This window comes from Cydia pomonella, chromosome 20 (genome assembly GCF_033807575.1).
Source record: "Cydia pomonella isolate Wapato2018A chromosome 20, ilCydPomo1, whole genome shotgun sequence".
Taxonomy (NCBI): Eukaryota; Metazoa; Arthropoda; class Insecta; order Lepidoptera; family Tortricidae; genus Cydia; species Cydia pomonella.
Window position 1 is genome coordinate 3,184,789 of NC_084722.1, and position 12,854 is coordinate 3,197,642.

The following is a 12,854-nucleotide window of genomic DNA, read 5'->3' on the forward strand; positions in this document are numbered from 1 at the left end:
AGTAAATTACGTTCTCGATTGTGTATATGTCAGTTTTGACACTGTCAGTTACTCATGGTACGGGTACTTATCGTTATATCGTGGGCGTTACGTTATAATCACGTGCTACTCCGATATCTGGATCAGCGTGCTTGAGTAACCAGTTGGCTACTTTCACTGCCAGCAATATTGCTTATGAATGAGCAGTGCAGGTCATTTATGCACGTGATCAAGGGTTACCTACAGCTACCATGCACATGTTAATTACCGTTTGTGTTAAAACCTGACCTTTAAGCGTAAAAAGCGGATTCTACTGTTTGTGAGATTTGTCGCTTTTAATTTACCGTGAATGGTAACGGCATATCGTGGACGTCAACGTTGACGGTAATTTAAAAGAGGCTTTGTTCAATCTCAAACATTTAGGTCACCTACTTTATCGTGACGGTAAAACGTGCTGATGGTATGCGTCAATATTTCCTCTAATAGATACTGGAGGAGTACAGGTCCATAACCGCGAAAATTCGCGAAGTTCGCAATTTGCGGGTGTTGTATATGTAGGTAGGTTTAGAATGCATGTACTGAGGGTAGGCTTGGTGGAAATAAATCAGTTCTCTTTGAGTTAGCATATGGATTGTTTCATTGTACTTTTCCTAAACATTACATGGTGTCAGGTGTGGTTATTCGTGTTAGATCCTTCAAAAGACTGTAACAGTTAATTAGTGGAGATGAGTGACAGTGAAAGTAAAAGTGATAAGACGGCGCGTAAGCCAGGTGCGGCCGCGAGCGGTACAGCGTACACGGCGGTTCAACAACCACCCGCCATGTTGGGTACGGGAAACCTCGCAGATAACTGGCGGGACTGGAAACAAACGTTCGATTGGTACCTAATCGCATCAGGCCGAGAGAAGTCCTCAAGTCGTGAAAAATGTGCCCTATTACTTCATGTGATAGGGAAAACTGGCCGTGACCTATATGAAGAATTTGATATTAGTTCAAGCGAACAAAGTAATTATGAGGCGTTATGTAAAAAGTTCGCTGACCGCTGTGACCCACAGAAAAATGTTAATTTCGAACGGCACTTATTTTTTGAGACATATCAAACGAGTGAAGATTTTGAAAAGTACTTAGCGTCACTTCGTGTGAAAAGTAAAACGTGTGAGTTTGGAACATTGAGGGAAAGTTTAATTCTAACTCAAGTAATCCGGGGAATTAAAGATGGTCAATTAAGAGAGAGAATGTTAAGAAAGCGGGATTTAAAATTGGAAGATGCAACGGCTTGGTGTCGCGCAGCAGAATTAGCGAGTGAGCAGGCGGGTGCAGTGCGGGGCGGAGCGAGCGCGGAATCGACACGGGGAGGTACAAGCGCACCGCTCGCCGACGTCGAGCAAGTTCGCGTGCGCCCTCACCGCCGCGCGCCGACGCCGACGCCGACCACATCTCGCGCCGTTGCAACAGGTGTGCCGATAACGCGACGATCGCAACAACAGTACCGTGGCGGGACTGGCTCTAAATTTAAATGTTCAAACTGCGACTACGTACATGAACGTGATCAGTGTCCCGCGTACAAGGTGAAATGCTTCAGATGTGATCGGGTCGGACATTTTATGAGGTGTTGCCGAAGTAATTATGTGCGGGAAGTGTATAATGTTACAGACGAGATAAGTGATTGCGAGGAACTGATAATACAGGGAGTGGAGATTTTGTCGGTCGACAGCAAGGGGTGGTTCGAGAGTGTGGCGGTGAACGGAGTTCCTGTGACGTTTAAGCTGGACAGTGGTGCGGACGCCTGCGTCATGTCGCGCGACAGCTTCAGGGCGGCAGGCTACAGTGAGGACATTTTGAGCAATGCTGGTACGATATTGCGTGAGGTTAGTAGGAACGTTTTACCTGTGGTGGGATATTTTATAGCTGAATTGTCGCATCATAACAGTGAGAAAAAATGCAAAGGCAAAATTTACGTGCTAAACGTTAACTGTAATAATTTATTGTCACGAGATTTATGCAATGAATTAAATCTAATTAAGAGAGTAAACGAGATTTCCAATAATAGTAACTGCAATGATTTAGTAAGTAAATATAAAACTGTGTTTCAGGGGATTGGTCGTTTACCGGGTGTACACAAATTAACTGTGGACGAGTCAGTTCCTCCGGTCGTAAGATCATCAAGGAAAATACCTATTAAATTAAGGCCACGATTGCGAGAGGAGCTGGACCGTCTACACGAGCTAGGCATTATAGAGCCAGTGGATGAACCTACCGACTGGGTGTCGAGTATTGTTCTTGTTGAGAAACCGGATGGCAAGTTGCGATTGTGTATAGATCCTCAAAATTTGAATAAGGCAATCAAACGTAGTCACTTTCAACTTCCCACACTAGACGAGGTTACAGCAAATCTGTCGGGCGCTAAATATTTTTCACATTTAGATGTTAGCAAGGGTTTTTACATGATCGTTCTTGATGATTATAGTTCAAAACTGTGCACTTTTGCCACACCATTTGGGAGATGGAAATTTTTACGTTTACCTTTTGGCATCTGTTCCGCATCGGAGGTATTCCATAATGCAATGGTTAAGATATTTTCTATGGAGGGAGTGGAATGCTTCATCGACGATTTGCTCGTGTACGGGAGAACAAAAGAAGAGCATGATTCGAGGTTGGAGGCCGTGCTACAGCGCGCGTTGGACAACGGAGTGAGGTTTAATAAAGAAAAATGTGTTTTGGGCGTAGAAGAAGTGAAATATCTAGGTCACGTGTTTGACTCTAAGGGCATGCGCCCCGACGGCGACCGAGTGAAGGCTATCAGGGACATGCCTCCTCCTAGTTGCAGGAAGGATTTGGAGAGGTTCCTCGGGATGACGAATTACGTGTCGAGATTCTTGCCAAACTATGCTGAACTGGTAGAACCATTGAGAGGACTGCTAAAGAGAGACAGCGAATTTCAGTGGTATGAAATTCATACCAGCGCATTTGAAAGAGTAAAAAAATGTTTAATGGAGGCGCCGACGCTACGATATTATGACCCCGGGGAGGCGGTGGTGGTGTCAGTAGATGCTAGTTCGCGGGGGCTGGGCGCGTGCTTGCTGCAGAGTGGGCGGCCGGTCGCCTTTGCCGCCCGCACGCTCACGCCTGCCGAAACGCGTTGGGCACAGATTGAAAAAGAATTGTTGGCGATTCTGTTTGGCTGCCAGAAATTCCATCAATTTATTTATGGCCATAAAAGTGTATTAGTGGAAAGCGATCATAAACCTTTAGAGGCTATATTCAGAAAGGCACTCAATGATACGCCTGTACGACTACAGAGAATGTTACTGAGACTACAAAAGTACTCTATAGAGATAAAATACGTTCCCGGGAGACTAATGTATGTCGCCGACACGCTGTCGCGCGCCCCGACCGACGACGCATGCGACGAGCAAACTGGAAGTGACATTGATGTTCACGTAAACGCCCTGTACGACAGCGTTAACTTTAGTTCTGACAAACTGAAGAAAATCAAAGAGGAAACGGATAAAGAACCAGGGCTCGGGAACGTTAGGCAATATTGCCTGAAAGGCTGGCCACATACCAAAAATATCCTAGAAAGTGAGGCTAAGCCTTACTGGGGTATAAAGGAGGAGCTTCATGTAATAAAAGGTATAGTTTTCCGAGGCAATCGCGTTGTAATACCCACTAGCCTTAGGAAAGAAATGCTGCATAGAATTCACGAGGGGCACCTAGGTATTGAAAAATGCAAGTACCGAGCACGAGACGTGATGTGGTGGCCAGGCATGTCGGCGCAGGTGGAGGCGCTAGTAGCGGCATGCGCGACGTGCGCCGAGCGCCGCGCCGCACAACCGCGCGAGCCGATGCGCTCTCATCAAGTACCTGGGAAACCCTGGGAAGTGCTAGCGACTGATCTATTTGAATTTAGAAACAAACATTACATCTTAGTAGTTGATTATTATTCCAAATATGTCGAAGTTGTTTCTTTATCTGACATTCGTAGTGAAACCATAATTATCCAACTCAAGTCCATTTTTGCCCGCCACGGTATTCCCAAGAAACTCGTATCGGACAATGGCCGACAGTTTACCTCGGCAGTGTTCCAATCTTTTGTAGAAAAATGGGAATTCGAACACGTCACGAGTTCACCTTACTATTCTCGATCCAACGGTCTTGCAGAGAGAAATGTCCAAACGGTGAAAAAGTTGATGGAAAAGGCGCAGAGTGATGGCACGGATCCATATTTGGCGCTTTTAAACTTCCGCAATACTCCGGTCTCCGGCGAGTCATACTCCCCGGCACAACTTCTTATGGCGCGGAGGCTCAATACCAGATTGCCTGTCTCAGAACAATTACTTGCGCCAAAGTTACCAAATTTAGTAGCTGTTCAAAAATGTCGATTAGAAAAAAATGAAAAATCCAAAAAACATTATGATGTCGGAACCCGGCCGTTAAAACCTCTTCATCCAAACGAGCAGGTACGAATGCGGGAATCAAACGCTGGCCGTCAAACACGATGGATGCCAGCACGAGTCGAAGGTCAAGCGGCTCAACCACGTTCCTACTGGCTACGCGCGCCGGATGGCTCACGATACCGCAGAAACAGACAACACATTTTATCACAACCACAATATGATCAAAAGAGTGAGAATGATCAACGAATCCGCGACCGAAATCACCGAACTAATAAATATTACGACGATTTCGAAGACAATGATAATTATAATTCCGATACACAATCACAACGCACTGTCAGCAATAATACCGGGCGCGCGCACACAGGTGGTTATTACGTAACGCGCTCCGGCCGGCAGGTCCATCCACCCGACCGTTTGTAATACATATACCTACCACCTAAGTAGGTATCGTAAAAATACTACACCATAGTGTCTAAAAGTACTTATGTAAGTATTGTGCCATATACAAGTTGTAAATGCGAAATGTAATATATTGAATTAAGTTACCAAATTAATAAATATTTGTACCTAATTAGTATTGATACTGCTCTGGCCAATACGTAATTTAAATAAATGTAACTATGCAGTTAATGCACCCGTGCTTATGTTAAAATAAACTCACTTTTATATTTAGGATTAATACAATACATGTAAAACAAATAAATAATTAAATAGTATAGATAAATATATAAGTACTATAAAATATACAAATTGTAGTTGGCGGTAGTAAAGGCATGTACTTAAATAAGTAAACTTCATACAATGTAAAAAATAAAATAAAAAATAGCATGTTAAAATTATGTAATCATTTTGTTCTGTTATCTTGTTAGGCTTTTGTAAGATAAAGTCTAACCAAGACAATTATAATGTTTATACCTAAGTATGCTTACATAGAGCCCGTTATGAAAAGGGGACATGTTGTATATGTAGGTAGGTTTAGAATGCATGTACTGAGGGTAGGCTTGGTGGAAATAAATCAGTTCTCTTTGAGTTAGCATATGGATTGTTTCATTGTACTTTTCCTAAACATTACAGCGGGCATCTTTTTACGCCTTCACTCCTATTACGCCTTCATTGGAGTACAAGAGAAAGATCCCCGGAATTTGCGAATTTGCGAAAATTTCTAAAATCAGGTAGCGGTACCTACTTGTGTCACAGCATTCGCATTCGCACCGATTCGGTCAAAAAATCACGGCATCATCAAGGTGATTGAAATATAATTGGTGACAAGAACGAAACGGTATCATGATAAGTATATACGCTTTTTTTTATATACTACGTCGGTGGCAAACAAGCATACGGCCTGCCTGATGGTAAGCAGTCTCCGTAACCTATGTACGCCTGCAAATCCGGAGGAGTTACATGCGCGTTGCCGACCCTAACCCCACCCCCCTTCGTTGAGCTCTGGCAACCTTACTCACCGACAGGAACACAACACTATGAGTAGGGTCAAGTGTTATTTGGCTGCGGTTTTCTGTAAGTTGGGGGTACTTCCCCAGTTGGTCTCTGCTCTGGATCTGGAATAATATCCGCTGTGCTGTGCCCTACCACACAAGGCGAGATGACATTCACAATGCCCATACCTCTCTTTTGGACATAGTTTAAGGACATACCCGGGTCCATACGCTTAATAGGATCGTTTCGCCAGTCGAATTCGGTCATGTGAACGACCACTGAAGGCCACTGAGATTGGACTGTTACTCTATTACCATTATGTTTTGTTATCGTCTCGAACTTGCATTCGATAGAATTGATTAAACATTTTACGATTCCTACGTGCCATTTTTACAAAAACCGTGTTTAAATTACTGATTTCAGTACCTACCTACAATGAACATGATTATTCATGTCGGCCGCGAGTTTAATCACGAATGTTGATCAGAAATTAGGTGTAGTATAATCTCGAAGTCCCAAACTTATGTTTGTTACCAGTACCGGGACTAGTTTGGAATTTTGGATAATACAGTGTGTCCCTAGCCATTGGACAAAGCCGAAATGTACATATGCATTAGGGTATAGAACCAGTGTACAAAGTATCATAACAACCGGTGTAGCCGTTTCAAAGAAATTAACAAATTACCATTTTTTACTTTGGAGCAGCCTGTATGTGTTAGTAGCTCCTAAGGTACTATCCCCAAAGAATAGTATGGAACCTTCTTCGACCTTTTTGATTATCTTTTTTATTTATGACACTAATAAGCTTCTGACTTTTGAAAAATGTCATCATTATCAAATATTTCGAACAAATTGTCAAAAACACTGCCAAAGATTAACACAGTGTTTCTTTTTGTTGTCGATTATTGCAAATAACTTTTGTTCGAAAAAATTATTTTTTTATCTTTTGTTCTAATTTAAAAAATTATAACGTCAGAGCATTCCTGAGAAGTAACCCTACGTGGGATTTCAGGGTTTGTCCAATGGCTAAGGTCACCTGTATAATTAATTTACTGTACTGTTTGTACCAACATAAACAGTACAGTATATTAAATAAAAAATTGACGTGATATATTAACGTTGAAATATAAAACACCTGATAAAAATGTAATGCTTTTTTTCACATATTTTTTTTATAAAATCATCAATTTGTAATTAACGAACGGCTGCGTCGGATACAGCGTTCGGATAATTGAGGGTTCGGATAAACGAGGTCCCGAATTCGGATAATCTATGTTCCGTTTCGGCAGATTTCGACATAAAAACCAAAAGAACTGCCAGATTTTTCGGCCGTGTTTTCGTTAGTGACTGACCGAAGTTTCGGTTTCGTAATAAAAATTATGTTTCGGCCGCAAGTTCAAAACTACGGCGAAATCGAACCTTCAGTTTCCGTTTCGGCAAAAATCCGGTTTCGGTCGGTCACTAGTTTTTTATATTCTACCTAAGTTCGGCAGTACTTACTCAAACTATAATATAGCATCAATATCCAATGCTGTGGCCAGTAATAGCGCTTGATCAGTTTAATCGCCATTACCGCTCAAAAGCCTACCCATTACATTATTATTATGACACTGTTATTTGATGCTATGCTATAATGACAAACCAGTAAACAATGGTGGATAATGACCCGTTTCGCTTTCAGACCGTAAAAAAAAGTTGTTACTACAACACTTGACAGAGGGCCTGTCGCCAACATCGAATCGAGAATCGTTATATGCGATGCGAGCGACAGAGAGGCAGATAACGTATTCCCGATTGTTTGATGTTGGCGGTAGACCCTCTGACTTTTCGGGCACCTTAATTCTGCGCAATAACGATCGCGTGGACGATCGCGAAAATATAGTCACGTCTAAAAATATCGATATGGACATAGTGCCAACAATATGTATACAACTATACACTAACTTAACTTAATATAGTGTGTAAATATTTATTTGTTTAAGCCTTCCGTCAGAAGACAAAAAGGCAAATTTTAAAAATTGACGATAATCCCATATAAAATATGAATTTAGCGCCTTTTTCTAATGAAAAAGTTGTTTGACTGACTATATGAGCAATAATTAGGTCGGATATACATATTTTTGGCACTTTGACCGTATCGATATTTAAACGTGACTGTACAACAGCTAGTGGTAATATTATGCGAGAACCTTATATGTGTGGGATAGAGTTCAAACTTGTTCGCTGTTTTAAATGATAGTATAACCTTGAATAATAAAATTATTTGTGTGCTTTGTTTGTATGGTCACGCTTTTATTTGATTTGTTGGTTAGTCATGCACTGGTGTGTTTGCATATGTTTTTGTTGGAAGAATATAGAAATATTTCAACAAAGAGACAAGGGCGTCGCCAGCCGATGGCGCAGGGGGGGGCAAGTTGACTTTACCTACCACAATTCATACTTTTCTCATTCTCTATGAATGAGAAAAGTAGGTATGAATTGTAGGTAAAGTCGACAGCACATGAAACTTTTCACTTTTACTACGAGCCTTACATCTACAGCGATTGTAATAACAACAGTATCTTAGTACTATATACATAATTATATATTCTGTGACAGTACAGAGTCCAATGTGTAAAGCCACACGAGCACGAGCTCTTGACTATGCAATAAAAAACTTGTAAATGAGTTATAATAACACTTATTAGAAAAATAAAATAAAAAGGAGTTTGAATTTGAATAAATGTACAGCGTATTTTTTTTAAATTACCCGATTTTAATATTATAGTGGTCGTTGTTTGTTTATATTAGGTTAATTAAAACATAATTTTCGGGGATTCATTATAAACTTCTCGACCACTTTATTATTAAAATCTTGTAAGTTTCCATGTATAAGTTTTCGGTGCACACTCATCATGGCCAAACCATTGAGGCGATTTTCACTTATTTGAAACTTCAATATCATTTTTGAAGACCTATCCATAGATATCCCCCCCCCCCCCCATGTTTGTTTTGTTTAAATTTTATGACGTTTTTGCCATTTGGCTACGGAACCCTAAAAAGCGCTGGTGGCCTAGCGGTACGAGCGTGCGACTTGCAATCCGGAGGTCGCGGGTTCAAACCCCGGCTCGTACCAATGAGTTTTTCGGAACTTATGTACGAAATATCATTTAATATTTACCAGTCGCTTTTCGGTGACGGAAAACATCGTGAGGAAACCTGACTAATTCTACCAAGGCCTAGTTTACCCCTCTGGGTTGAAAGCTCAGATGGCAGTCGCTTTCGTAAAAACTAGTGCCTACGCCAAATCTTGAGATTAGTTGTCCCCAGCTCACCAAGCGGGCTCCCATGAGCCGTGGCAAAATGCCGGGACAATGCGAGGAAGATTTGAGCGTTGTAAAATAAAAAAAACAACGGGTACTCCGGAAGTGCCGGCAGAAGTGAAAACTTGAATAATAACGTTGCGCATTTTTGATATTTTGGAATGGTTAGGGAATAATTTTGCACGAATTGCTTTAATTATCAGTATAAAAGTACAATCATTTATGTGGTAAAAAACAATATTCATTTATTGCGCTGTCGTACACAAACATGACAATTTATATTACATTAAAAATTTAACACTTCAGAACTATTACAGTTATTTAACTTAAAAATACACAACGTTAATATTTAAGTTGCGCCGGCGGTCTACTGGCTTCAATGACATTGTAACAGTTTTTCGATCAGGTCACGTGTCCGTCTTACGAATTTTCAATCTGACGAATCTGTCGGTCACGTCACCTGTCGCGAGTGTAACATTTTTTTCCCCATCACAAAAAGTGCCCAGCGCCGCTAAAGAAGTTTTCACTTCAAAAATACTCAAAAACAAGCGTCACCAATTTGTATTCTTGCGTCCAGACCTCCATTTTATCGGTAATAATCAGTGGTTGAATTTGGCAGCCAAATTGGCATTTGCGTCCGCACGGCCTGGGGCCTGCCGCGACAACCAAAATCATTAAGACTTAATTAGAGTGACAGAGAAAAATGGCTGCAATTAACGAACTTCGATTTTCGCGGTTATAGCCCTGATTAGATCGGACAATTTCATCAGATTGGCGAAAAATTGTCTTGTCTGGACACGGGTTCAAGGGCTAGTAAACTTGGGTGCGATCTTAAATATTAATACGAATTGCAAAACTAAACTTATCCAAAAATCGGCTAGCTTAAAAAGTCACAAAAATTGCCTCAAAATCGTAAGTCACGCACATGTCACACAAGAAGGCGAAAAGTCACAAAAATGTGACTTTTGTGACCATCTGGCAACGCTGAGATAGACGCTAAAACAAAGGCGGCTGTGCGGGGGGCGCGGGCGCCGCGCGGTTACATGTTGCTTCCCCCCTCCCCCTCTCCGCTTCAACGATAGAGTAGACCAGGCGGAGCGTAGTCGATCGTTGGGAATATTAGGAGTGGAATTGGTGAATTCATTCGAGTTTCGACGTACGGGAATGATTGTTCAAGGCTTGAACTTCAAGCAAATCAACTCAAAGACTTAGGACTTTGGTTGTATTATATTTGGCAACTTTTTTAGAATCTCTAGGGGGGGGCAGCTGCCCCTCCCTGCCCCCCCTTGGCGACGCCCTTGCAAAGAGATATGCATATTTTTGAGTAGATAAACATTATGCCAGCTGTACACACACATCGAGAGCTTCTCGCCAAGAGTCTCGAACTCTCGACGAACTGACCCAATCAGAGAAGGCCGAGACGAGAAGGGAGCAGCATATAACGTAGTGGCACCAGTGACACATTCATTCTTGGCCTGTCTCGGGGTCTCTTAATGAGTGTGTACAGCCCGCATTAAAGGCTACATGCATACTTGTGTAAAAAGTAGCTGTCAATCTATATGGCATACAAATCATCAGAGTCAATGACCTTGTGCCATAAGACAGTGTATGCTTAAGAAAGATAATTATATTGTTGATATTCCAGCACTTTTCTTTGCAATTTCAGTATACATATGTTGGGTATCTTTTTCATCTGTGCTATGAACAAAGTGAGCATTTTAAAAGAAATTCTACTTTATTCCCATTGCAAAAAGTTTAAAGTGGTTTAAACTCCATCTATATGGTTGGGACTATAATATTGAATAATAAAATTATAATTGCTGATTAATGCCTATTAATTTTATTACCATAAATTGCTAATTAAATAAGTCAATTAGGTGGTCTTCACATTAGATGTAGATCCACACACCACCACTATGCTATCTTGCTCAAACACTGGAGTGGTATGCGGATCTCTAATATCTGAGCCAATAGGCCAGAGCGAGCATACGCGTGAGGCATAGGCGGTCAGTGTAGACATGCCTTGGCCGAGGTGGAGCGCTCAGGTGAGGAAAACGCGTTTTGTGCATGAGGAAATTGCCTCGCGTGTATGCTCGCTCTGTGCGGACCCACTAAATTATTAGTAAAAATATAAATTGACATAGAAAATTTAACTCTGGGCTTTAAATAGAGTAAGGATGCTAAACACAAATAATTTTTTACAATGACCCGTCATTTCCTATCTCTGTCACATGCACATAATTTTATTGCTGCCCTACTTGCACAGTGGCTTCGACAGCTGGCATCATCGGCGAGACAGCAACAACAGTGTTAGCCGAACGTTAATTGCAATTGAGCATTAACCATTACAACCGTAACGGACGGTTACAGTTTACGGTTCAATTTGTAATTGTTAATGGTCAATTGCATTAACGTTTCGGCCAACACTGGCATTACGAAAAAGCAAGTAAATGTATGAAATTTTTAATGCCTACCACATTTGCTTATTTCTTAATAAGTTAGAAGATAGTTTACATTATGAGTTGTATGATGTGGAATGTTTTTAAATGTCCTTGGCAATGAACAGTGGTTGTCCATATATATTCAAAATTATAAACAATAAATATTAAATCATAACACCATTGTTTAATTGACATTATATAACAAATGCTAAAACAATTTCTGATCTTGTTTCATTTTGATAAAATATTGTTTCATGCAAATATTTTATAAGCTTATTTTCCTATATAAAAAGAAATTTATATAGGAAAATAAGCTTATTAGATAATATGTATGTAATGTATGTAAAAACCAAGTAGATAGTATTTTATAAGCAAATTTTCCTTAAATGACTTGACAAATTTTAGCTTTAAAAAGTAAATGTACTTACAGCACTGCTCTCAAATCCATCAGGGTTAAGCGACGGCATCAGATGAATCTCCGTGGTGTTCACCAGCCTCGTGACTCTGTCATTCTTGCCGTAGTTCAGAATCAAGTACTTGGCCAAGAACACCATCAGCTCCCGGCCTACTGCCTCGTCGCCGTGCATGTTCGCCACATACTTGAAAGCTGGCCGGCCAGCATGATGCTTCTTTACGTCCTCAGATATCTGGATGACCAACAATTCACGTCCTTCTACTGACTTTCCTATAGAATAAACTTTAGCAAGGTCCGGTTGTGTTTTTTCTAAGTCCGCGAACAACTTCACTAAATCATCGTATTTTGTATATTTCGGTACACCTAGAAATGATTCATCATCTTCTTCTATAGAACGCGGCACACATTCAGTAATTAATACAGAAAATAAAACCAATACGAAAGTATTGGAACAGGTAACCATGTTTGCACCGAGAGCGGTCTGAAGGGATATTCCCGATAAAAACACTGAATACACGATAATAACACTGCGATCACTTATCGTTGTAACATTGCTGACTTATGGTTAGTTACGGCCTGAGAGCAATTTATAAAAACAAGAGATAAGGAAGAAAACGGGAAATGACTTTATACGACAGCTGAGCTGACGTCACGTAGGCTACTTGACGGACGCGTAAAGTGTTTCTTGCACTAAACCTTTTAGAATAGCAACCCGTTTTTAATTTATGAACGCATCTGTAGTTAAAATGTGTGTTCGGATTCCTAGTCGTATGACATTGACTTCGTACATTTAATTTAAGCAAAATGTAGTTTTTAAGAAAGATTTTGTAAATAATAATAATACAAAATATTTGTTTAAAAATGGTTTTATACTGCACAAATT

At 40.7% G+C, this 12,854-nt stretch overlaps 1 protein-coding gene across 1 annotated transcript in view; it reads right to left on the minus strand.

Moving 5' to 3' along the window:
• Positions 1–12,625, minus strand: part of LOC133528964 (carboxypeptidase D) — a 63,685-nt gene extending 51,060 nt beyond the window's left edge. The window contains exon 1 of the mRNA XM_061866505.1: positions 11,985–12,625. Within this exon, the coding sequence (XP_061722489.1) occupies positions 11,985–12,434 (450 nt within the window). The 5' untranslated portion in view covers positions 12,435–12,625. The remainder of the gene's footprint in view (positions 1–11,984) is intronic.
• Between the last annotated feature and the right edge of the window lie 229 nt (positions 12,626–12,854).